The sequence below is a fragment of the Leuresthes tenuis genome, unplaced genomic scaffold (genome assembly GCF_036924035.1).
Source record: "Leuresthes tenuis unplaced genomic scaffold, fLeuTen1.0.hap1 SCAF_15, whole genome shotgun sequence".
Classification (NCBI taxonomy): Eukaryota; Metazoa; Chordata; class Actinopteri; order Atheriniformes; family Atherinopsidae; genus Leuresthes; species Leuresthes tenuis.
This window is the reverse complement of record NW_027325369.1, coordinates 18295507-18323007: the sequence shown is the minus strand read 5'-3', so window position 1 is coordinate 18323007 and position 27501 is coordinate 18295507. Positions and strand designations below refer to the sequence as shown.

Genomic DNA, 27501 nt, shown 5'->3' with positions numbered 1-27501 from the left:
AACGGAGGTAAATGTGTTTGTGAAGAGGAGGAAGCAGAGAACCTCTCTGGGATTTTTTTTTGTCGCGGGAGAGTTCTGACGAAACCAAGCGCTCTGTTTGAAGCAGCGCAAACGCTCGCAGTGAACTGTCGCGCCGCCGCCGCCGAGGACAGATGCGTTTGCTTTTAAAGGAATAGTTCAACGTTTCAGTTGACCAGCAGTCGTTTTTTTTTTTTTTTTTTTTGTTCGTTTGTTTTTTGTTGTTTCCGCTTTGACACAAAGACTGAAAACCGGTCTGATTTTTTTTTTTTTGTCTGCAATGAACAAGATCTACCAAGACCTCAAAAGTTAATCAGCTTACATGTTGGATCTTGGCAAGCGGCAGACTCCAGGAAGTAACTGTTCCCAGCCATGAAATAGCCTGGTACCGCCTTAGAGTCGCGGTTGTTACTCTGTGTTGCCCGTTTACAGTCTTTATGTTAAAGGCAGCTGACTGCAAACGGTGACCTCGCACCGAGGGTGCAGAAGTAACTTTTACCAGACATCAGCCAACAGGGCTGTGATACCTTGCTGCTACAAGCAGAGCGCAGGTCAGGTCAGGTCAGGTCAGGTGGTCGGAGTAGGACGACAGTGCCACAAGTTAACCGAAGTTTCCGCCTCAACTGGGTGGAAGGGGTGGGGTTTGGAAACGGATGCAAGCCGCTCTGAGAAAGAGCAACTTCTTCCAGCATCTGGTCAGTCTGAGCAGAACGTCCCATCTGTCCTCACGAGCACGCCGTCCTGCTGTGCTTGTTCACTTATTTGAGAAAAAAAAAACTGAAAACGAAACACCCGTTGTTTTTTTTTTTGTTATTTTTGTTGTAAAACTCGACTTGTATCTCAGTTTCCGACTGCTCTGTGCTCACCTGGGTGTCGTCTGAATCGGAGCGACGCGCCGGCGAACACAAATTTGGAAAGTTCCCAGCGGTCGCCTGCGGGATCCCGCAGGGCGCGTCGCACGCTGCTGCAGGAGAACACACATCGGCGTTGCTGCGTGGGAAGAAAACGGATGCAGCCAATCAGTAGCCTCCGGGTGGGCGCACGTTCCAGCTGGATGATTCGGGATTGGTTTATTTTTCTCTGCTCTGCTGGTAATTCTTGCCAGATGTCACCCAAAAAGGAAAGCAATCATGCCATTGTTTTTATTTTTAATTTCTATCCTAATTAATGTAATCTTTTCCTCAGTTTGTCCTTTTATGTTTGTAGAATTCATTTACATGTATATTATCTTATTTTCACTTTGTTTATAGAAGCCATTACTTAGTTAACTGAATTTGTTGTATCAAAACCTTATTTTAAGTGATTTTTTTTTTTTTTTAAAGAATTGGTGTAAAAATTGAATGTTACCTTTTGTAAAACCTTTTTTCAAATGGATCACAATAAAAGTCTGAAACCTTCCAGCAACAGGCTTTGTGTCAGGGGGGGGCTCACGCACTTTTAGATGCTTTTTGGGGATTTTTAACAATTGGTTCCCCTTGAGAGAGAAATGGAAATGACACAAAACTAACACACTCAACCAGATGTGAACGGGAGGATTGTATGAATCTTTTTATTTAAGAAAACATCAGCCAGCCAAAAACAGGAAAATGACACAAACCAATGGATTTTTACAGAGAAACTGAATGTTTACTTGATTCTTTTCCAGCCAAATTGTTCCGACTGCTTTTCCCTTACAGGTAAACTGAATTATTCAAACCCTCCTCTTTCTTCTGCTTTGCAACCCACGCAGGCTTCTTTACCCGAGGGTCGCAGCGACCATAATATTCTGCAAGAATCTGGGGATTTGATCAAGTCCGCTGATTTTAAGTGTTTAAAGTTAAAGCTCCGTTTCTCCACCCGTATCGTATACCACGTGGTTTTATTCCCGATTAAATTTCCCCCCCACCATCGGATGCTAAACTCGTTGGAGATGAACACCAAAGTCCTGTTTTTTTTATTTTTTTTATCCATGTGCTTCAACCAGAATCAGTGCAAACTAACAGCCCGACATCCATCACAGGGAGAAGGAAACAGCATTGATATTCTCTTCACAAAAATACATTCTCACTGCTTGTACCCACACGTCCACAGAAAACCTAGAAAAAGAACAAAAACAACATGGTTTTGAACCGGTGCGCCCTGGTTTGTGGTCAGTCTGCCAGCAGTCCCCGAGGCAAGAGAGAGAAACCTCTTGATGAAGAAGACTCTTTAAACAGAGTCCAGTTCACTGGCTCGTCACGGCGACCAGCGGATCCTCACAACTCGGTGTGACCGTCTGACAGAAACAGTGGGAGAGAAACATCGGCGTGAGTGATGCAGAGCCTGAGCGTGTACGGGGTCGGCTGCTGTGAGTGCTGAGTACCTGTGCTCTGCTGCTTGGTCGTGTGGTTCAATCCCTCCTGGACTCTCGTCTGCATGCGTTTTAGCTCCTGGTCGTAGTCCGTCCACTCGGCCACGATCCTCACAGCGGCGTGCAGCTTGGGCTCCTTGGTCATTGGGTTGTTGCACTGTTGGGGGGAGGGGTAGTTAATAGGCATGCTATTGCTCTAAGACTATGTTAAGCACACTTCTCATTTCTCATCATCTGCCTTCAGTGTTTGGTCTGTCTCAACTGTCCATTTCGGACAGGCCCAGAAAGTTGCAAAGATGTGTAAATATTCATCTGATTTTTAGAAGTTTGATTTATGCAACACACACACACACAGTAGTGAATCTCTCTGGATGCTAAAGGGCCTAATCTGTAAAGTAATCTGTGAGTTTATTTACTGCTCCTGATATTTCGGCTTCCTCTAAGCACAGGCAAACATCCCAGGCAGTCCAACAAAAACCTACTCTGTCCTAGATTTGTTTTTTTTCTTTTAAACTATCACTGGAGCTCAGGTTGTTTTTGAGTTGTTGGTTGTCATTGTTTTTCTATATTATATATATATATATATATATATATATATATATATATCCTCACATCTTTCTTTAAAGAACTCACTCGTGCTGCATTCTCAGTTGCTGCATTTCCTCACAGTGAGCCTGCCTGCCCTCTGGTGGCCACTAGGTCACATTGCAACCCCCTCACTCCTCGTGTACATGTGCATTTTGTCTTGTTTTGTCTTTATCACACCGGCCTTAACACACACGCGCATGCACAGTCCGTTACCAGATCTATAGTCTTGGCGCTCTTCTTGGAGCTGTCGTCACACCAGGTCTCGCACCACAGCCACTCCTGAGGCAGAGACTTGATGGGCACCTGGTGGATCATGTTGTTGGGAAGATCCTAAAAACAAGAAGGATGCAGAAACCGTTTAAAGAGGCACGGGCAGGAACACATTGAGAATGATCTAAGGAACAACACCATGGGGTTAAAGGGAGATCTAGTTGTGAAGGCGGAGCACTCAGATGATGTTCTGTTTTCTGTAGTAATGCAGTTACTTTCTGAGGGAACTTTTTTTAAAGCTTGCTCTTTCGCTGGGCTCAGGACTTTACAGAGTTTGAGACTTAAATATCTGTTGTAATCATGAAATGCAACCGTGCAGAGTGAAAAAAGTGGAAGACCCTCGGAATCGGATCTCAGACACACCTGGTCGAGGTTGGACAGGCTGTTGGGGTCTTGGCTGAGCCCCTGGTACTGTCCTCTGAGACGATCTCCTGCAGCTATCTTCCTGAACTTTTTCAGGTCTACCACATACAGGGCGCTGCAGAGGAAGCAGGACGGAGCAACGAAGCATGAGAGATGAGTTGGAAACGGAAGCGAAAGCAGCTCATCTGTGAGAGTGTCTTCGGCCCAGCGAGCGGAACGTACCTGATGTGGTATTTGCGTCCGGCGAGGTGACTCGCCCAGTACCCCGACTTCCAGAAGCGATAGCCGTCCATCTCCCTGCGGCTCTCGCAGAACGGCGTGTACCCGTATGGAGCTCCCTCCAGGTCGAAGTCACGCAGCTCCTTCAGGTCTGTGCGCACAATCTGATAGAGCGCAGGATACAGTGGGAAGAACTCAAAAGATGACTTCAGATTAGCTATTAACAATTATTCTTTCACTGAGCTCTTACAAAATGTCTCAAACTGAAAATGGATATCATAACATGGATCGCCTCTGTCTGTGGCCCGACTTCACACCAACAGTCCCAGAGTGTGATGTGACACATGACAGTGGGTGAATTACAAAGAGCACAGCAGAGCACGCTCCTCCTCCTCCTTTCCTATGAGTAAAAGAGTTGGTGCAGCTGAATATGAGCGAACCTGATCGGCGTCCACAAACAGAATTTTATCGACAGCAAGAGGAAACAGAACGTCGAGGAAGAGGATCTTGTAGCCCCAAATGATCCTCTGCTTCTCGGTCTGTTGGTGTAACCACCGGGGCCATTTGTACTGGACCAGCTCGTACTGGAAACCGTATTCCTTCGCCATGTGAGGGATGAACTCCTGTAAGGAGACAAGTGAAGTCGTACGTAAGGACAAACTGATGATAAGAAGCAGTAACGGCACAAAAGGAAACACGGGCATTTAGGAGGAAACACCTCACTGCTGCTGCTTGTTTGATCTCAACATTCAGAGCTTAAGTTTTCAGTTCGCATCACTGATGGACAGAAGAGGAGAACGTTTCCGCTTCAATGATGAGATGTGAGCTGGTTTTTAAGCACCCGGGGGGAAAGAAATCCTACCTTGAAAGTCGGGGACAGGTAGTTCTTCAGGAACCAGAATTTGACAGGAGTTTTGGTGTTCTTCAGAACTGACAGCATCATAATCCTGGTAGAGGAGGAGAACAGAATCAGAACGACCGGGGTTCAATAAAGTCTCAGTTTTCAAGGATTTGAGCAGATATGAATCCCCACCTGAGAAATCTCTCATACAGATGCCCCGAGGCCACCGAGAAGATGTTGATCACGTTGTCTTTCTCCTGCTTTGGCTCCTCTGCCTTCCCTCCGCCTGTGAAGCCTCTGAGAGACCAAATAAAACAGATCAGGTGGCAGATCTTGAAGTTAAAGACTTCTCAGAGTCACGGTAAATGATCTGCAGTGTAGTGTACCTGCACGATGCAACCGCCAAAGTGAGCAGAAAACATTATTACAACGGCATCTTATAGAAATATATCATATTTATTAGCAATACAGGTGTCAAACTTCAAAATGTTCAACACAGAAAAGCAGCAATTCTTCTCTTTTGGTAAGCTGGAGGCAGAGAGCGTCTTTTGGCTCATTTAACGAGCCGTGCTCTCGGGACTGAGTGACACCCCCCAACGTGCTGTTCCATATGCAGCGATTGTAAAAGCAATAGCTAAATCATGTTGATCCGAGCTGTACCGTGTTAGAGATTTCCAGAAGCCAGTGTCGCTTTCCTCGGCCCCGTCGCTCAGCAGCTCCTCGTTGAACTTGTCTGGCTTCTTCTGGACCTGATCGACACAGTTTTAACACACACAAAAAAACACATTTAAAGATAGAAAGAGTTCCCTGAAAACACAGAAGCTGAACCCCATGCTGGGCGAGAGGTTCGTCGGACCCGTTCCCGATGATAAGAGCCTGCTCACGCGTGCAAAAAAACTGAAAACCGAGAAACAACTGTATTTAAGTTCCATCTTTATCGAATCATTTACAAATTCAAAGTAATATCAAACCAGTTATATTATTTCATGCTCCATCAACAACGGTTGAGGAAAAAAAACACTACAAAAAACAACTAAGTTTTAATTCAGTTTTGATATCCACTGATCAGCAACAGAACTGCATGTGTCCACATCAAAAGTTAAAAGTAATCATTTATTTTACCCAACTAACTAATTATACTGTATATTCAGCATTGGTCAAAAATGCTTTGACACAAAGCAGAGTCTTTTCGGCTCATTTGGAAGGTGGACAGTCTGGAGCCTTTTGGGATTTATGTGAGGTGAACAGCGCTGAGGGCAGATTCCTTTCCCGCAGCATCACATGTGGACTGACCTTGACTTTAATGATCCTGCTCTTGAAACTGTTGAGCACGACGATGATGTCATCCGAGTCTGCAGGGGAGTCTGTGCCATCGTGGCTGCCGGAGAGGAAAGAGAGGACAACAAAGGCACCAGAGCGGAGTTTATGACTTGTTTGTGGATGGAGAAGTCGAAACGAACGCACCGTTTCATCACCGGGGCAGAAAAAGAAACTCTCCACATTATTCTCACCTGTAAATCTTGTAGATTTCTTCGGAGCGTCCTTTCCTCAGCTTCAGCATCCAGGCGCCGGGGTTGGCTTTGAGCTGAAAGTAACCCTGAGGAGAACAACAGAGATTTACAGCTTGTTCTTCAGATAATAAACAGTAAAGAATAAGATGTTTATTAAGCTGGGAAGCATCAATCAGCTCTGACAAAACAAGGCTGTTTGTAGATTAGCCGCCTTGTGGAAGCTCTTACTTAAAGTTAAAACTTACCAAGTTTGCCATGACGATAGTGTCCACAATGACCGGCTCAGATTCGGTTCCTAAAGTGAACTGGAGGCCACGCGGAGGCTGACCTGAACTGACATCAAAACAATGGCCCTCCAACAAAAGATGCTCCAACTCGTACTCCGCCGCTACAATATTCTCCACCTGAGGGTCGGAAAGCACAGCTTATTTGGAGCAGTCCAGATAGAGACACACGAATGGATTGTTAACAAGCAGAAGGTTTCTATGAAGAGAAGGAAAGCTCCACCGCACAAACTCAAAAATGAAAGGGAAATCATCACCCGCTGGACAAAGCTGGGCAACAACAGGAGGTCAAAAGAGGAAGAAAAAAGTTCAACAATCAGAATAGATATGCAGTCTGATACGGGAGTGAACTATTTGTGTGCTCAGAGCAGGTTCAGCCTCAGAACAACTGGAACATCTCCAGAATTATTGATGTTTTTTCCTTTTAAAGCCTCAGAAACTCAACTCAGCATCTTCCCTTCAATGTGTCAAAGTTAAAAAAAACCCAACACACAGTGAGAGTGTTTTATCTTAAAAAACAGAGACTAATAAGTCAAATTTCACGAAAGATCCCGACTGAACCCTGACAGACGCTCGCTGTACCTCCTCCAGGTAGATGTTGTCCAGGTCATAGCGGGTGCGCACAGACTCCACCATCCAGCTCTCAGGGGTGTTCAGGTTCAGGGTGAAGAGTGGAGACTGAGGCATGTCCAGGAACTTGGCCATAGGGCCGGGGGAGAAACTGCTATCAGCCTGAAATACCACCTCCGGCTCCAAAACATAGCGGTAAAAACTGGAAGACAGACGCAGAGGAGTCAGGAAGTTAAGAGTTCACACTCTGCAAACCGGTCGAGGAGTCTTCGGCTTTTCTCTCACCTCTTCAGAGGGATTTCTGACAGCTTGGACTGGCAGTTCATGAAGACTCGTAAGTTGACGTTTACCAGCTGCTTTAGAACCTACACAGAGATGTTTCAGAGGACAAAAAGGAGAAGACGGCTTAGGAATAAGACGGGTGACAGAATCAAGAAGCGGACAAGATATCCCAGAATCAAATAAAGGACCGTGAAAAGCTACCAGGAGAAGTGGAGCCAGCTTCTGAGCGTCCCTCGTTACCGGATCCACTACGGCGATGACATCAAAGTACACATTTCCCTCCTTAGGGCGGATTTTCACAGCACTGAGGACAGATAACAAATTAATGATCGACATGCAAACAAAGACCTGGTCTTTCAAACACTCACTGGGTGAATGATGTGTTCCAACCCTACCTGTGGCGGTCGTCTGCGAAGCCGTACTCTATCCGCGCTTCTCCTTTGGGCTGAGAGGAGAGCAGAGCGTCCACCTTCATCACGAGGTCGCTGGCCCTGAGGGAAACGCTGCGGTAACTCACAGCACTCTGAACACTCAAGAAGAAGAAGCTCAAATGCGAAGGTCCCGAATAAAATACCTGTCCTCCTCGATTTCCAACTGCAGCACTTTGCTTTTGATGCGCTCTCCAGATGTTTTAAGGATGATGTTCTCCAGGAGGAGGAAGTCATCCTGGTTAAACACCTCGTCATCCTCCAGTGGACCAATGATCTGTGAAGCAGAAAGAAGAAGAATATCAGCTCAAGTGGCTCCAGGAGCTGTGGGGAACTGCACCCATATTCTGTAACAAGAAGAAATGGCTGTGACTCACTCTTCCATTGCTGATAACTGCTCTCTGTCCTTTCTTCAGTTTGAGCACGTCTCGGCAGTAGGCAGCGTGGGAGAGCAGGAAGTCAAATTTGGAACTCTCATACGCACTTCTGAACAACAACAAATCCATCCCCTGAAGGCAAGAGCGTAAAAAACAACGTTCAGTAAATGTTACAGGCCTGCCTGCCTCTGCCGTCAGCTTTTAACGATTAAAAACAAAAGAAATGTAACGAGAAAGCCGCCGTTCTCTGCGAAAACTCCTCACCCCGACAGCAAACTCTCCGATGTCGACGCCCCTCTCGATGGCCGCAGCGGTCTCCTCCTTGGCCATCTTGGTGATGAAGTTCTTGGCGTTGTTGGCGGATTGCGTCTGGATGGCGGCCCAGATTGCTCTGGTCACGCGGCTCGTCTCGGCCGACGGGTCGGCTGAGGGGTTGTTGATCATCCCCAGCCGGACGTTGTTGCTGGTTTTCTGTTGTGGAGCGACACATTAGGCCCCATCGGTTCAGTTACTCTGGTTATAAGAGCTGCCACACAGCTACACCTCAACAGTCAGTCTATCCCGCACTTTTCGAGACTTAGAGATAACGGCTTAAACTGATGTTGCTTGTTTTTAATCACACTTCTTTTTACTCTCAGATAGAATCAAACATTGAAGGGAACGCTTTGACAGTTTCCTACTTTCTCTCCTTCTAATAATGCAAGAAGACTGATATCGCTCCAATATCTGCATGTTTCCAAAAATGGGAACCAATTATCCTTTTAAATCCCTTTCTCACCCACATTTTTCTTGGAATCACTGACTCAACACGTCACATTAAACCATCACCTTTTATCACAGACTGATAAGAAAAGATTTCACACCATGTGTCTGATGGCATCATAAAGAAGTCGGCGTCCTGAGGGTTTGTCAAAGTCCCCGACCACCCAGAAGGTCACGGGACGGATGTACCCATCATCTGACAAGCACAGAAGAAGAAGAAGAAGAAAGGCAAAGGGTTAGAGTCGGGAGTCGAGGCTGTGCGACACGTCGGCTCCTTGCTTACAAACATTATTGGATGTCCGTGCATCTAGGAGGCGAAACAGAGGTCGATCAATGACTGTAACAAGCTCTTTCATCGTTGTGCTAATCTAAGCGGATTTCATATATATTCACAGTTTATAATAAAAACTGCGTAATGAGTTAGAAGTTAACAACATTCTGAAAGACCCAACCAGGTTTTTGGATGTTGGTTTGGCGTTTCTGGTCTATTTTCGACATCAGCAGCAGCGTGTTGGTGACGTTAGCGTCAGTAAAAATGTTCACAATGCGGCCATTTTACAGCTTCTGCAAACATACTGTGCAGCTGATAGCAGCTCGGTCTTGGTTCTCACGGATTACACTGGAAGTCCTGGTACCGGTCCCATTTTTATACTTAATTCATCCTTTACCGGATCCCCGGTATTACTGCACAAATAGATTTTAGACATGTCTGAGTGTATGGTCTCAACTACATTACTTAAACAAAGTAACCCCAGTTTTGGATTTTTGGACAAAGACACACTGCAGAGTCTTTCATTGTCTGTAGGACTATCAGGACCACCGGCCTGCCCTCGTAATTGCCTGAATGCACACTTTTCTCCTGTTCTTAGCAAAGAGATGTGACCCTCTCGGCACACTGAACAATTCCCATTCATCTTTTTGGTGGTTGGTGGAGTTAACTGCTTTGTCATCTCAGCTCAGGAGGATGATTAGACCTGCTTTCTGCCCCCTAGTTGCACACACACACACACACACACACTTCTATGATGAAGTTGCTCAGAAACCGGTCTATACACATGAATTTATGAGGTAAAGGAGACAAGTCCCTTTGTTTTATAATGATTATTATTACTATTATTGCTGTTCTCCTGTCATCAAACCCTTAATACTTATTTTCCATGCAGCTAATGAATGAACCGTCATGCACTCACTAAGAGTAATAGAAGAAAATATGAGAACACTGAAGCTAAGTAAACACATTTGAATATTTGGACCCCGGTACACCCAATAATCACATGCGTAATTAGTCATTTGCGTCTTCTGAGAAATGCAACACAGATGGAGGAGATGGTGGCGGATCCACAAATACATCGAAACGCTGCCAGAGAAGTGCAAGGAAAACTGAAAAAAAAAGACCAAGAGAGGAGGGGAGGGAATAACGTGGAGTAAAAGAGTGATTACCATGCCTGTTGGTGGTGGTCATCCCTTTTTTAAAAACCACATGAATGAGAAAAAGGAAGTGAATGAGGAGGAGAGAACAAAAGGAGAACACAGGAGGACAGTTTAGGACTGAAGATGGCGTCATTATCTTCAATAGAAACAAAGAATCAACTCCACAGACGTGCCCTTTAACCGTGTTTTTCGCTGTCTTTTATGAGCTGACCTTTCTTAGTCATGTAGTTCATGCTGTTGGCCACAGCGGTGCTCCTCTCCTCTGTGTCTAGGGTGGAGAAGCGAGCGTAATCATCTATGAAGTGGTTGTCTGCAAAAAAGTGAAGAAAGGACAGGTGATGGGTTTAATTAGTTCAGATGATCAGTAAGTTAACATAAACACATAAACAGATCTAGAAAATATATCCCATATATGCATGAGTGGGTCCACGAGCAGGAGCTGTCAGACCGTAGTCTGTTATAATGTCAGCTGTCAAAGTAAGGTGTAAACACTGTAATTCTATAATGAGGAGACTCAGATGAAGCTGATAAAATAAAAATTCTATGGCTTTGTTAACACAATTATATAAGACGGTGACTGATTTCTGCTTTTCAGGCCTTTGTTAACCAGCCACACACTAAATTCAGAACAATCATTCCTAATGTGCACTCACTGGTATCAGACAAATCAAGGTAGGTTCTGCTGGTGGACAGAACCCGGGGGTTGATGCGGGGAACGACATTTGGCTGATTCATGATGAAGTCCACGACGTCGTGATCTGTAGCCAGCTCGCCCTGCAAGCCACAAGAGGAAATAATGCAGTTTAACGCAGTAAGTCTGAGACGTCATCTTTCGGCGGTACTGCAGAGCTGACAGAGATGCAGGGAGTCACTCTCTGCGAGCTTTCCCAGCTGAGACTCGCAGTTTAAAACAGGAAAAATAAATAAATAAGCCTCTTGTGACCCTGAATGGCTTCCAAAGCGCAGTCGTTAAAAGTTTGGATTCGACATTAAAAAGACGGAAACGGGTGATGACGAACACTTTGTTGACACGAGGAACTGCTGAAACAACTGAACTAAAGGCAGCGCACCGTGCTCAAACAGCCGCGAAAGCACCAGTTGGCTCCGATGATTGATGGGATAACATTTAAAAGAGAAAATATGACAGATGGCACGTTCGCAAACACCGTGCCAAAGAGAGACTTTATTTCATGATTACAATCCCAGCGTGCAAATGAAGTTTTAAATAGATTAACTTGAAAGAGGGAAGTTATCTAAAGCTCTTCTGTTCTTCTACTTTTAATCCTTAGTTGTTCTCTCTTTTTTAAATAAATCATACTACTTTTTGGGGTAAAATCCAGCAAAGAAAAAAGGAAATTAGAAAAACAAATTAATATTTCGACTTTATCCGAACTGCATCTGCAAAGCCTCAAATGAACAATGGGAGCATTAACAAATCCTTTCTTCTTTTTTTATTTTTTACTTATGAGATTAAACCTAATTTCTATTTAGAAATATTCAGAAATACATTCACTTCTTGGTGAAAGCTGCCAATCTGAGCTCGCTGCACTGTAAAAACGGAATGATTCTGCACACATTTTGACCTGTACATCATACCAGATAGACAGCTCTCTGGTAGAAGGAGGTGGTCTCCAGGATTTTTTGCATGGTGACAGTCTCCAGTTCGTCTGGGTCCAGCTGTTCACGCCGGTAAGGTACGCCATTGTACATGACCACAGGCAGCGGGCCCACTCCTGTCTGCTCATAGTATGCCCGCCCCTCCTGAAAGAGGACATGGAGGAAAATTTTAATCTGGCCATCTGTTAAAGACAAAGCAGAAGACCGTGAAGAGGTGGATCTTTCTTTATCAAATACAAGAGGAAGAGTGTTTAATTGTCCCCTGCGAGACACAAACAAAGCAAACACCAGATAATGAGGCATTTGCCTTAACCACTTAAAAAGTCAATCTTCACATTAAAACGGTCTCATTATGCCTGTAGCAGCAGAAGCAACCGACGTAAACTGGTTGCCAAAACCAGCTCAGCTGCGGGGACTCAGTTGGAGGTCAGACAGGTTTAGATTTTTTGAGCACAGAGAAAAAAAAGAAAGAAAAAAGGCTTTCTGACTAATTTTGCCTGAATAAAATTTTCAGGAGCTGCTGACACTTCACATCCACGCCTGAAACAGTGTCTAAACCAAACGCTATTCCTAAAATGTTACCCGGAATTAAATTTCATTTCTTTTATTGGTTTAATTTAAAAGGGATTTTTATTGTGTGTGTATGTGTGGGGGGGTAAATACATTCATTTGCCTAAAGTTATGGAAGTTGCTCATTAAAAAACTAAGCTACTGCTAGAGCTGAGGGGAGGTTATCTGGCTAAAAACAAGGTGAAATGTTCAGGGACTGAGAGAGCTCAGTGTTTTAAAAGGATGACCGAGATTAAACCCACAACAAATGCACAGACGCACACAGAAACATGGCAAAGGTTGCTATCAGCTGATAATCAGCTGATATTCACCTTGCTGGCTGTAATCAGCTTATCAGGAAATAGCCAGTTATGACACACACATGCACAAGAAGCAGCAGATAAATTACACCAATAATTTGATTTGGCAGGCTAAAGATAATCAAAAGACTGAGGCCAAGTTAACAAATCTCTGCAATAATATCTTAATCGTGTCAATGAAGACGTTAAAACACACTGAAAAATCATGTGAACATCCGGCACACGATGGCACAGTCGGCCCGACTCACCTTCCTGTTGCTGTCGTAGTTGGAGTCGGCTCCAAGAACACTGCTGACCTCCACGTAGGGAAACTTCTTCTCAAGAACTTTAACTACATCTCCGACGCTCAGCCGTCCGCCGACTGCCACCCGGTTAAACATCTGGTGAGAGAGAGCGACGAAGGAGAGGCAAGCGTCGACGGCAACGGTGAGTTCGTTTCTAACAGCTTATTCTTAGGGTAACAGGAATCCTAAGATGAGGCATTTCCTCAGCTCAGAGCTTGTGAAACAGACTCACTGAAATGACGGCTTCAAATGCACTCTGACTGTCAACCTCGTCGCTGATGTAGTTATAGGCTCGGATGAGCGCCACGCCTGCATCCTGCATGCCGTCAATGTCATCTTCATCCGACACGATGAACACCAGCCCGATCCTACACCACAAACAGGAGCCAAGTGAGTTCCCAGTGTGTGCTGCCTGCTTCGTCGGCACTAAAACAAAGTGACCGTCCCAGGATGGCGCGTGCAGAGATGCATTAAAGGCCTTCCAAGCTTAACTGGCAAAACTCGGAAAACTAAAACAGCTTCTAAGTGCATAATCTCAGCTAATTCTTACAACCCCATGTTTCCATTTCTCAGAGTTGTGCAGCCAATGAGAAGGCGTAAATATACCTAAAGTGTCAGTTTAACCCATTAAGCCGTGATGCAACTAAAGGGTAACCCAGTTCCTACGTTAAGACGGTGTATCGACTTTAATTGGTTACCAACCTGAGGGGGATATTGTTGGCGTAAAACATCTCAGCCACACTCAGCAGTTCAACGGCGTTCTCCTGGGTTGGGTCCAGTATGATCACCTGCAACAGACATTTGCTGGTATTTATCTATTTTTTTTCTCTTCATATTCACGTGGATTCACTAGGGGCTCGTTAATCCGCTGTGGACTTACCAAATTGTGAAAGTTCTTGCGGATCTGCCTGATGACTCCAGGAAAAGTCGGCCTGAGCAGCTCCTGCACGTTGTAGGGCCACGAGCTGTACCTGTGGTCCGTCTCCAAGTTGTTTATCCACTGAAAACAAAAGAGGGAATGCGTTGACAGGCGGCGTCAAGAAAAAAAAAAAAAAAAAACGAGCAGACAAGCGCCAACAAATAATTACATTTGACTGCTGGCACGCTGAAAACCAGGGCCTTAATTTGTTAGGCTTGAAACGCCTCCAAATTCTTTCCCATAGAAAAATTATTGTGTTTTGTGACACAAGAACACGGTATTTTTTTCCCTCTAACGGGTATTTTGGGTAAACCGCTCATTAGCTGCAACATTTTCACATCTTGACGGGTTGTTTCTCAGTGTGTGATCATTTGCTGGAAGAAGGATACGCGCTCTTACACAGATGGCAGGGTGGCGGATGTCGACAGCATAATCGGAGTCAGAGGGCTGGACGTTCAGCTTCAGGATGTCGTGAATGTAGGGCGTCTCGATAAGTAGCGAGCGCAGACCCTCCATTACTCTGGCCTCGCTGCGCAGTACCTCAAACACGCTGCAGGTGACAACAGGGCAGAGGGAGTTAATGTGTGTGCATCCTCAGCTGATCCGCACCGAGTGCTTCAGTAGGCGTGAAGCCTGAATGTATCAACATGACTGCTAACATCTAATTATCGCAAAGCGCTTCACACCGAAGGCTCATTATCATCTTATTATAGATTTGCTGCAATCATGAGTCATTTAGTAGATCAAAAGAAAACCCAACTACTTTTAAAAGCAAAAGTGCTGAGTATTTATGGAATTTGGCTTCTCAGATGGGATAATCTTCTGCTTTCTTTGTCTTAAGACAGTAGTTCGAACAGCTGGTTTTGAACAGGGACAGCAGCGTTCGATTCTTGACCAGCCAATCAACTGTGAGGTCTGTAAAATGCGTCAAAACCACAGAAATATTGCCATCACAGTTTATTAGAGCCCACGGTGACATCTTAGAATTACAATAATAACTAAACACTCAGTTGACTGAGAAATACTGCACCAAATCCCTTATGTTTAAGAAGTTAGAACCATTATTTGTTTCATACTGTTTGATGCTGAAGTATTCCTTGATTTTAATATTCTTTTGACTTACTAATGATGTAATAAACTCCTTTTTTTCAGCTCTTAAAAGAGTGACTCTAAGCTGTAGGTTGCATTACAACCCAGATGTAACTCTGTACTGCAGTGATAATAAACTCCACATTCAGATATGATGCTGTGTGTCTACCTGAAGATGTCTTGTGTGTCCAGATCTATATGCAGCCCATTGAGGAACAGGGCTGAATCCCCTGGCTGCAACCCCAGAGTTCCTTTGAAGAACTATGGAGAGAGGAAAATGTCAAAATAACTGAACGTCCTAGTCACATCAAACACTAAAGCTCCTTATACAATAACAGCTGAGCAAAATCGCCACACTGTGCAGCACGAAGCGTCAAAGCCTCTCATCGCGCAGTCAATTACACTGTAAAACTAGAGGCAACGATCAACACAAAGCTGTAACGAGGCGCTCTGACAGCTCCAAATAAGCACAGACAGCTCTGTTCAAAGTCAGTCTGTTTAGAGCAATCAAATCCCACACTAAACAAATCTAATTATTAGAGAAAAGGGGTGTGGAACGCGCGCACGGATACGAGAAGCTGTGCGCGTTTGTGTGTCAGCGGAGGCAAAAGGAAAGCTCAAAGTTATTCTGGCGCAGTCAAATCTCATTACAGAAAGACAAAGATATCAGATTAATCATACTCCAGACACTGCAATTACAACAAGACATGATTAACACAAATATTGTTCATCCCACTTAAACTGCGCGTGTGTGGCGTCTGTGTGAGAGAGAAAGAAGGAGCTGCATGCGAGCGCCGGTGTCCAAACTACTTCAATCAATAACCATTTCTCTCCACAGGACTCGGTGTGTCTGCTGAATGAATCACCGATTCAGTAATTAGGACGTCTGTCTGCACACCCCCACCACCAACCTGATCTCCTGTCTTCTGCACACAAAGATAATATGAGCACAGAGGAGCAGGAGGAGGAGGGGGGGGAAAAAAAAAAAAGAAGGGGCGATTACCTGTTCCATTATCAGCTTGGCAAAAGCCAAACAGATTGTCAAACCCGAATGCTTTTGAAGTCAAATGCTGTTTGTTCCTCTCACATTTTATTATGTGATAAATGGTAAACGCTAACAGGAGGGGCAGTTCTCCTTTTTGGAGATATTTCCCAATAGGCTGCAGGAGGCCGAGGACCTGCGGTTGCAGCTGCATGCAACGCCGCCATTTGTTTTTCTTTATTAGACCACAACGGTAAATACTCAAACTCTAATTATTCCTGACCATCAGACAATCCAATCAGCAGGGGGCCAAAAGCACAAGCAGACAAACTGATGCTACGAGTCCTTCCTGTTTAGCCAATAAGTCTATTCTGAATAAAAACCGGATGTGATGGACAGCTCATCATTTGACCTGCATGCAGAGTGGCTCAGTTTGGCCTCTTGCTGCTCTGATGACCAGGAAACTGAGCTCAAGGTTTCAGCTTTGAATAAAATATATTTTGGGATGTAAAACTCCTGCCTGAAGCATATGAATATGTGACCCGCAGACAGGTGGATATGACACATTTCCGATCTGACTATCGTAGCTACCAACGAGCCCCTTTTGGTTACTATGGAGTGAGGGGACCGACCCAAACCTGGTGGAATGCAGGTTCAGTAATCTATGTTAACATTTTGCTCCAAAACACTAAAAAAAAAAACAAAAAAAAAAACCAGGGAGGATGGGAAGGGGACAGATGGCTGCGTTCGGGACACTCGGCATGAAGATCGTTGACTCTGGTCCAACTGAAGCTGAACCAGCTGGTAAAAAAAAAGTTAAAGGCGATCCAGAATCTAACCCAGTTAGAGGTAAGGTTTATCATGTCGGTCACTTCTGAATCTCAACTAAAGCAGGCAAACAAAACTTTGAGCCCAACCAAAATGTGTTGCTTAGTAGCTTTTCATACAGAATATACAATTTATTGGCAATTAGGAAGAAAGAGATTGCACCTCCTAAAATAATGACAATTCATACTGGTGTAAAGAGTGAAAGAAGGGATTGAAAAGGTGGACACGTGTGTACCTTTTGGTTCTCGGCAATTTCTTTGCGGATCTCAGAGTTGACCACTGTTTTCGTGATGGACCTGTGAGGCAGAAGAGAAGCCTCGAACACATCAATAAGTACACAAACTCAAACGCCTTCCTTCAGCTACTGCCTGTGCTTTGTGTGCGTTTCTTCTCTACCTGGCTTTAGTGGGGAAGTTCTGACTCAGGTCCTTCATTACATTGAGGGCATCAACAGCGGGAGCAGCAAGAATGCGAGCCGCTGTCTGGAAACTCAGATCTATAAAAGAAGATGTGGGTGGATGGACGGGTTGGCGAAAAGGGCAAATAAAAAAAAAATAAAAAGACGGGAGAATGATGAGGGGCCGAAAGTAGAGAGAAGAACAACAAGCACACAAGTCAAAGAGAATCAGCTGCACTGCAACTTAAAGCAGCATGAGAACTTGTCAGAGTGTAAGAGTGTATAATCCAAATAAAGTTAAAGTGAAACAAAGAATGACCAAAGAAGATTTAACATTCAAGCTTGAAGCACTGTGAGGTCAAACAACCCACACTGTAATGCTGTAAAATCCAGAATGCTTAAAAATATTGCTTATGACAGACAGCCTCTTGCTCAAAGCACTTTGAATTGTTTTCTACACGAAATGTGCTTTACAAATAAATTTAACTTGTCTTGAACTTGACTCAGCCGGAGTAAATCTGAGAGTGACGTGAATGTCATCAATCAAATAATTCATTTAGCATCAAACATACGGGGCCGGATACATGCATAAAGAACACGCAAGCTGCTACTTATGAAGTCGAACGTGCACATCTCACACATTCTTCACACCACGTGCACACGTTACAAGACCATTAGAGAGAAGTTTTCACAAATCTTTTTGATTTTCTGACACAACGCTGGCTTCAAAGACCTCCCTACATGCGCGTCTCCCTCCTGATCATCTCATCATAGGTCTGTGAACTGGAAAATCTGCGTGTTCATCCACCGCAGGTAAAACGAAAGGTTTACAGCTCCGGTTTAGTCATTGTGTGGGCTGATGTGCACTTTCTCCTGTATACAATCTAAACATCTCTCTCTCTTTTTTTCTTCGCCTGTGACGGAAGGCAGCTGATCGTTTTCTACTCTGTCTGTGATTCCAGAACTGAAACCGTCGAATGCAACAAATGACATTTCCTCTACTTCATTAATGAGTTTCTCGGTCTTACATTTGAGTGAACTCTGCTGCCTACTTTACTTTCACTCGCGACATCGCAGGTATTTTTTGTCGAGGTTTTTTATATGCAAACGATTCATTAAATTCATGGCCTTTAGACCTTTAGAAACACTTCATCCTTCAACATGTATGAACGTTTTCCACAACACGCTGTGTAAATCTCCCTCTAAGAAGAACGAGCGAGTTGTCTTTTACGCATTTATTTCTTGCCTGAAAGCTCCTGCAGTCATAGGGAAAGCATGGCAGTCTGCAGAGTCTGAGACAAAGAGCTGCAGCTGCAGGGAGTCTTTACACACATCAACTGGGCACGATGACACAGTGTTGCCATCAGCGGTAGCGTGAGAAAAAACGCTTCGCTCACACAGTGTTCTTTGTCGAGTCGAGACAATAACAGTCATGAACGACTTAAATAAGAAACATATAAAAATAAAAAACTTTCCCGTGTATGGAGCTAAGACGAGGCACGTGTTACTATTCCATCACAAGCACCAGCGAGGCTTAAAACCACATTAAGAGAGCTGTTTAATACCGTCATCTTCATGTGTTAAATAAAACTATCCTAAAGCAATTAAAGCTCGATTAGAACGCTAACTGGAATGTAGATATAGTTTACAAGTCTACAAGTCCAAGTGTGGAAAAGAGGAGTTTTACAGAGCGAATGCGGTGAGGATTATTCTGATGCAGCGAGCAGCTCTGTAATGGTGTTGGAGCTTGTGTGATGATTAGCCCCTGGAGGTCCTCCTCTCTTTGTAAACAGGCTGAGCTAATGAGCCCCAGTGGGTTTCGGAGATAAAGGCAGGCCCCCACATGTCAGTCTGAAAGTCAAGCTCAGCCCCCTCATCCCTCTCGCATCCTTTATGTGCTGCAATCGAACACTCTCCGTGCTCACATCCTGACCACGCCTGAGACTTTTTATGCGGGTAAAAGACACGCGCTATCAAGTCTGTGTGCGGGAAAAGAAAATAACCCAAATTAAATTACACCTAGAATTACGTCTGCGAGAGGGAGATTGAATATGGGAGCCATGAATAATGTAATCCTAATCAATTATGCTCTCATATCTGTAAGCTCTTGTAGGTCACGTGTATCAATAGGAAACTGATGAAACAGAATCATACATTTATACAAATAGATTTCTTGCTGCAAGACTGATTCACAGATTAAATAAGATTAAGTAAGAGAGGTCATTGCTGTTGCTTACGGGGACCTGGTGTCAAGTGTGGTGAGAGGATGCACCAAAGCGTAAGAAGGGACTTTAAATTCAAGTGCTTTCAAAATGGCTGTCCGGTTGTAAGGCAGAAAAAAAGATAAATGTTTGCCTTTTGGTGCTGATTTGGTGGTTGATTTTCTTTCTTTCTTTCCTTTTTATTTTTTATAAACAAGCCAATAACCACGAGGCTACAGAGAGCGTTATCAATGTGACAGTTCACACACAAGGAAATCACATTGTGGTGGTGATGAGGTTTTTACTGGGTTTGATGCATTAATTCATCTTCCAAAGCAGTTCTCATAAAAAATACTGAAACATGAAGACGGAGGAACAAAGTGATGTCTTTTACTGTAAAATATACAGCGTGGGAGCTACGTTTCATTCCGATCAAATGCTGAATTAAACGGGGTGGGACAGAAGCTCAATACGCCTCTGGTTTAACTATTTCCATCAGTTTCTGATTACCGCGGCAAGGTGGTTGGATTCTTGTGAGAGTCGCAAGCTCATTATCATAAGGAATCCATTTTTTTTTTCCAGGCCTGAAGCCACACGTTTGTGGCCAATCTATAGCAGATTGGACCAGTCAGCTGGCAGCTACAGGGGTGTTATAAGTGTGACAACAATTAACAACCGCCACCGCTAAAGATGTTAGCATCAATACTGCTGCTGGAGTATTTCCTTAGCCAAAACCAAAGCAACGATTAATGATAAAGACAGTTCCCTTGAAATGTATGCTTCTTAAGATGTCTTAAAGGCTGCTTTCTTATCCGTGCAGTCAGCAGATGGATTTAATATTGATAAAAGACTAAAAAAAGGTGGCGGTTACACTGCTTATCATTATCTACAAAGTGTGCAGAAGTATCTAAAACCGTCATCGGATATTTGTGAACTTGTAAAGACATAAAAGCCCCCTTCAGGTCATGGAAGGATTGATCTGATGTTAATGGAGATAAAAAACATGGGATTTTTGCCATCATGTTGTTACATTTCGCCAGCCAGAGCTGACAAAACTCGGTTCGAGTCCTGTGGGTGTATTTTCACGTTGATAAAAATTGATTCCTCGAGATGTGACAGTAATAATACCTGCAGCTGTTAACTCTAAGATTACACAGTCCCGCAGTGTTTATTTGCTGCCCTGTCAACGTTCTCCGTCACCTCGGATGCGTTTGTTTCAGTCTGCTGGACAATTATTCATCATAAGACAAACAACTGCTCCCCTCACATGGTGCGCTTGTACTAACAAATCTAGTCATTTAACAGAAACACCAGAAGAACAAGAAGAAGAAACTGCTGATGGCTAAAAGAGGAAAACATGATTTGGAGAGCTGCCCACCTTGCATCTGCCAGACTTTTAGAGGCGCCATTTCATTGGTACTTTCTACTAAATGCTTCCTCAACTCCTTTAATTGTTCCTTCAGCTCTGGATAGAGGGTCCTGTGAACAGACAGATGAACAGAGTAAATGCACCTGCTTAATGAATATACTCCTAATTGAGAGAGAGGTTGAATTCACAGATTGATTTAATTAGTTTCAGGATAGTTGAGCAGAGATAGGGTTGGTGCTAGAAGACTTGGCTGGAGTGAACGCGGTTGGTGGAGTTCTTGGAACTAAACCAAGCTTTGAATTTTTTTATCATGGCCAAACAGAGTCACTCACTTGAGTTTGCCAAAAAGGAATCCTTGGACCTCATCCACCGGATCATTCTCTCCAATCACTGTAGCGTTCACCTCCTCCCCTGAAACCACAATCAATTAACTTGATATTCGTGTCAGGGCTCCTCTGGGATTACATCAGCGTGGGTCGTGTGAGTATTGACAGTGTGTAGTTGTGGGAGTGTGCATACCTTGGACTTGTGTGTCATCCTTTGCCTTGTACTCCTGGTTTTTGATAGCCAGTTCCACTCCATACCCCGACAGATACACTTTCTTTCCGCTTGATTTCTGGAGGGAAATGAGGAAACATTGCAGGAGAAATGTAGGAGGGAGAAGTCACGCCACTGGAAGTTGCATTTAGAAAGACAGAACTGTCACTGTGCCTCGACTGGCCCTGAAGCTATGAAGTAAAGAGTAAGAGCTGCAACCTTTTCAGTTAGACATAAAGACTTCATGCTTATAGACAGCTGGTGAGAGTAATTTAACATAATCAGTGGGAGGGGGAAGGACCAGCTGTATCTGCATCTGAAGGGAGAAGCAACCTAACTTCAACGTGGCATAAGAAGGTGGAGAAACATATTTCATCCCAGGTGTGAATGGAGAGGCTACTTAAACCGCAGAAGTATTGTCAGATGTGGATAACTGAGCGGGAAAGCACCCTTAAATTATCAGTTTGCCATATGTTCAATAATATAGACGTCTATTCAAGTTTTATGTGGCGTCATTAAGATTTTATTGGTACTGCTAAACATTACTGCTTATCAGTCTGGTGCTCAAACTGAATTATTATTGGTTCTGTTTGATTTTCTCCAGAGAATTTAAACAAGAAAAAAAAAAGTCAATCTGCAATTTTGAGAAAATAAAACAACAGCAGGAAAGTTTTTTGCTTATATATATATTTCAGTGCACTTTCATTTTTAAAAAAGTTTTTTTTGTCAATAAAAGGGCATTTTTGAGCGCGTTTCACTGCAAACCACCAACCCTGCCTGCTCCCAGCACTCAGACACTGAAAGCGCACATTTCTGAGAAGCACTTGAGACAATGCTGAAAGAAAGCTCCACATGTGGGCTCTAAGATTACACATAAAAGACTTGCAGCCTCTTGCAGCCAGAAGCACCGTCAGCACCGGCTGTAAAAAAATAACAATAACATTTTTTTTAAAAAGCCTACGTGCACTAACTGAACCAATAAAACTGTGGAAATAATCAATGAAACAGTTGCAAAGAGCACGGCCTCTGCGCCTCGGTGCCATGTACGGTGCTGCAAGCGGTGCAGGAAGCAGTGCCTCCACCCACTCAGACAAGCTCTGATGGGCAGATCGCTGTCCTAGATTGGGAGGAGCGAAAATGCTTCATAGACAAATGTCTTGAATTAAAATGCAAGTAACTATGCAAGTGGTAGTTTAATACCAGGTTTTCATAGAAATCCACGAGTTATTACATCGTTATTACATCGTTATTATATCGTTATTACATTCATCTCAATTGATCTTGTTATGTTTAATGGACTATAGCTGCTCGTGTGTGTGTGAAACACCTACAGCTACGTAGTGACGGAGAACATAAGTCGCCGAGCCTTCGTTGACTTTGGATGATATGACTTGGTGAAACCTTTGGAAATCTGGCTTCCCAAGCTCAGCATAGAGGATGACAACAGGCACATCTGGATTTGACCCCGGGTATCTATGATCACCTTTGAAAAGGTATGGCTTCGGCCTGAAAGAGAGATGGCGATGTCGTTATTTGACAGCTTTGTAACTCTTTAACTCTTTGCTTGGAAGCGCCTGTCTTTACCTTTCTGGCGCAGTTTTCAACAGCGTTGCCAAGCTTCCCAAATCACACGTCTTCTCTCCGTGGACGCTAATAAAAGCCGAGCAGCCGGAGGGAGGAGGCTCAGTGGACGCTATCTACGAATACATTCACAACAGCAGCGTTAACATGATTCTTCTGACTTGCCTTCAAAATTAAACCTAGTGTCAGTCTGGTGTTACCTGCTGAAAGGAGTGCACTGTGGCAGAGTAGACTCTCAGTGAAAGGGCAAACTTCAGCATGTTTAACTGGACGGGGCTGAGCAAAGCACTGGCTTTCTTCAGAATCAGCTCATAATAGGCTTGATCTGTGTCTGGACGAGAGCATCAACACACAGAGGTCAAGAGGTGACATTTTGAACAAGCCCACTCCCTTTTAATTCAAATCAAATGACTTCTTAGATTCTGTTACAGTAGTTAGGGTCGAACACAGAACAAAAAGTACAGTTTGCAGCTTCCTTCTGTCACGTACAAGTACTCGGCCAAAACAGTGACACTGCAATTACTGCCAAGACGGAGCGTGTACATCATAAATTCAGCTGCTTCCAGCAGAGAAAGTGAAAATGAAATCCCGTCTTCAGAGTCTGGGGCAGTTTTAAATTACCATCATGCTCTCCTTCTATGTTTTGATTGGCCTCCACAAAGTCCCAGAACTTGTCTTGGCTCTCCTCAGCAAGGAACTCACTGAGGAAAAAGAACATAAAAGTGGCAGTTTAATGAGCTGACATGGACTGACTTAAAACATTTTCATTCAACTCCAAACATCAGAGAACATGCATGTAATGCTGTTTAGTAGCCAGCGTCCCGCTCACACATCTATGGGTCAGCTGTCTAAACTAAGTCTAATGGGCCTCAGAGTACTGATTCACTTATTATGCCATTAAAAGGTCGAGTGGCAGATAGCATTCGGCTAAAAGACTGTCACAGCTCAGCAGTGCAGGGTCATACCTGGCCTCCAGCAGCAGAGGAGTATCGGTCCATTTGGTCGTGAGAGTGGTGGTGACAGCCTTTGAGTCAGCATCCCCAGACACAGCAGACAGTAGAGAGAGCAGCAGGACACTCAGGAGCCACATCCTCAGACCTACACCTGAGGAGGGACACGTTGAATAGGACGTGACGGTAAATAAGACCAATGATAACAAAAGAAGTGAGGAAGGAAAACAAATCATCAAAACCTGTAAGAAATGGTTAGTTTTAGACCCGCAATTTGGATTAAAAACTCCTTTTTTTTTTTCTCTCCTTTGAAGCCATCAGACTAAAGAGTGCTAACTCAAAAAAAGGACTGTCAGGAAAATCTAATGAGAGTCTAATGAGAGGCAATAGAGGCAATAAAATGAGTGAGATCAAATAGTGCTTTGAAAAAGAAATCAAACCAGAGAAGGCAGAATGGCGTGTGCGGCGAAGAGGTAAGGCGAAAGTCAGTCAAATATGTATGCATAAAAAGGCCAAAATCAAATGAAAATCAAATCAGACGCGTCCAAAGATTTCCACAAAGCAAAAAGTTGTTAAAGGAGGTCTAAAAAAAAAAAGCTGGAGGCGTTGTGTGTGTGTGTGTGTGTGTGTGTGTGTGGTGGGGGGGGGCAGCGAGAGTTTGAAAACCAATATAAAATAAAAGCTGACCCAAACCAGAATTTTACAGCTAATGCTGAAATCCAGCTGACGTGGGATTAATGGAGAGCTGATGGAGCTGGTGCACCAGAGTCAAGCCGAGGCATTCTTTGTGACAGGAAGGCGCCGTGATAAAACTGAACGGGGAACTTTGATTCTCGTGCAGATCTCTAAGTCATAAGAGACTGGCTGCAAAGTGCCAAGTCAATGCTAAAGAAATAAAAATTCTAAAAATCGACTCTGCTCTGAAGTACTGTAAACCAGTTAGAAGGGCTGCTATCATAAAAAGGAAGTTTGAAGATTGATCCATTGTTACCAATACACCAGCAGCCAAATACGTGGTTTCTTTAGGAGTTGGCGAAGGTTGGCATAATAAAAACCTGCTGTAAGAGATCCAGAGGTCGCGTAATTGTTCTTTTAAGCAGCTTAGTGGGGATGATATCAAGCATTATGTTACAATGTGTGCATATAACAGAGCTTTATCAGCTTTCCAGTGAATAATAAACTATAATATATCTGATTATCCCATCATACTGAGATTACACAGTAAAGAGTCCAGTCACAATAAAAAAGAAAGTATATCCTTATTCAAATCTAAGGGTTTACATAGTAGGTCAACTTCAGATAAACATCAACACATTACAGAATAATTATTCATTTACAAAAGGAGTCTCTTTAGGAAGTAAGAAAGTGAGCGGCAGCCAGGTTCTGCTTATCAAATGCACTTAATTAATTGAGCATAAGCAAGTGTGAGCTCCTCTACAAAAGCAGAGGTTGAGTCAGTTTGCTGATCTGTTTGGAAGGGTCGCCAGAAGAGAGTTGGCGGCAGAGCTACGCTTTGCAAAGTTGCTCCTGAGCGAACGGCAGGACTTCTGGAACAATGTTCTCCGGACAGACGAGACCAAAGTGGAGATATTTGCAGTGTTTGGAGGAAAGTAAACACAGCAAGTCAGCGCAAACGCCTCATACTGTCAAACACGGTAGTGGAGGGGTAGTGATTCAGGCTTGTTTTACAGCCGCTGGAAGAGCGCACAACGATGATGTTCTTCCATAACGTGAGAAACTTCATACAGTGAATCATGACTTCAAGTTACTGCAGCCAAAGGTGGTTCTACAAGCTTTTAAAACACGACTTGGACTCAATTTGTCACACACAGTATCATTGATTTATGATTTAAACATTTATTCTTCATAGTAATGCTGAATTGAGTGTTTGCTTGTATAAAACTGCCACATTTTTCCAAGTTTTGCAGAACACTTCAAATACTTGACTGTAACAGTCAAAATGGGGAGTGGGCTGCCCCTCGGGGCTGTGGATGACTGAGTAAAAACAATCAATTAAGACAAGTAAAAGTCAATTTATGATAATGAAAATGATTAACACAGGAAATATTTTAAATAAAGAAGAAGAAAAGAACAAGAGTTGACTGATATTATCAACTTGTCCTCGATTTCAATATAATTTAAATCAGATAATGTTTTATTTCTTAATTATTCATTGACAAGATGATAAAAAAATATACTAGAAGCGCAGCCAGGAACGAAATGAAACAGATTCGCTAAATCATGCTTTATAACAAACTGTCCAATCAACAGTGATCCTGTACCTATATATAATCTACTTCACCACACTTCATGCAAAGGCAGATGACCAGGGACATGTGAAACGCTGCTTATTCTACATGTTACAAAATTTGAATTAATGTCGATCAAATGGCTGAACGAGAGCAGAAATTAGTCGGGCCACTTCGGACAGACAAGTAACTCCAAGACGTCATTTCAGGTATTTCACAGTTGAAAATGATGTCGTGCACCTGCAGGGATTTTCCTTAGTAAATAAAGCGCTCCATGAACTCTGTCCAATAGAAAACTTCATCGTGGCTCCTCCGTCCAATGAGCACAGTTTTCACATCCGGACTGATTCAATGACGATCCTCGAAGTTGTCACATTAGCGTTAATCATGAGCTAAATACAAACCCCATTCACTACCTGATCTGCTTTTATAGTAGTCTAAACTGTCGAATGCCAAATACATCCATAGCCAAAGCACGTTAGTCGGAAAACACTCCTGAGCATTGATGCTAGTTTAAGGACCGCAGGGGCTAGCTAAAGCCTCCTGCAAAAAAAGAAAAAACACCCCCTTTTCACATAGTTATGCTTAATCGCAGACAATTTGTGTCACCGTCTCTATGAAAACATTACAACAAACCCTAGCCACAGCCTTCTAAAACTTCATAGATTTAAAATGCACTATTTATTCTCACCGAAGCCGGCTCCGTAGCTTCCTGTATTCATGATCCGCTGAGAGTGGGTGGGTCCTGTAAATCAGATAAGGTGACTACAATTGTGCCTAGTCAAAAATCAACAATGAACAACTATAATCATCTTAGCTTGCATGAAAATACCCTTTTAAGGACTAATAATTTAAGAATGCATAACATATATGGAACATAGTGAAAAAGAAAGAAAGAGAGAAAAAAAGGAAAGCAAAAGAAAGAAAGTAAATATATAGTACAACTATAGACGTTTATGACAGCATTTTCCAAGGGTAATTTCATGTGACCAATTTTAAGTTCTGAATATGATCTATTGTGTATCAAAGTCTCCTTACTTTGTATACAAATTTTGTAAAATAATCTTTATAAAATCGTTTGTTTTGAATTTTCAATTGTGATTTATGGATGAATGGACTTTTGGTCTTCTTGAGTAGCATGAAAACAGAAGAAAACCCTCTAAAGTAGGCTCAAGTGATTCACTGAGTAAGAGAAATTAAATCTTGTTGGGTTTTTTAATTTTTTTTATTGTTTTCAAGTTGTTACATTAGGAAGTGCAAATTAACCTCAGTACAACCCTGCAGGGAGGCACTTTCCCCTGAAAATGCTGGAGAGGTGAAAAACTAGAAGATCCAAAGCCTTCTGCACTGCCTATA

At 43.3% G+C, this 27501-nt stretch overlaps 1 protein-coding gene across 1 annotated transcript; it reads right to left on the bottom strand.

Annotated features, from left to right (window-relative positions):
- Positions 1–1643: 1643 nt before the first annotated feature.
- uggt1 (UDP-glucose glycoprotein glucosyltransferase 1) lies at positions 1644–26897 on the bottom strand. The gene is made up of 40 exons (XM_072365611.1): positions 26837–26897; positions 23912–24050; positions 23568–23647; positions 23147–23277; positions 22950–23062; positions 22697–22871; positions 21348–21444; positions 21161–21239; positions 20838–20938; positions 17258–17357; positions 17097–17157; positions 15221–15312; positions 14362–14512; positions 13924–14043; positions 13746–13831; positions 13276–13411; positions 13008–13139; positions 11870–12034; positions 10927–11047; positions 10485–10583; positions 8944–9038; positions 8345–8551; positions 8081–8212; positions 7850–7980; positions 7671–7766; positions 7477–7579; positions 7279–7358; positions 7006–7195; positions 6385–6543; positions 6140–6225; positions 5922–6006; positions 5289–5377; positions 4821–4925; positions 4650–4734; positions 4228–4410; positions 3791–3951; positions 3569–3683; positions 3149–3265; positions 2360–2504; positions 1644–2272 (listed from the first exon to the last, which is right to left on the bottom strand). The coding sequence occupies exons 1-40, from the start codon at positions 26865–26867 to the stop codon at positions 2253–2255; spliced, it is 4593 nt and encodes a 1530-aa protein (XP_072221712.1). The 5' UTR covers positions 26868–26897; the 3' UTR covers positions 1644–2252.
- Between the last annotated feature and the right edge of the window lie 604 nt (positions 26898–27501).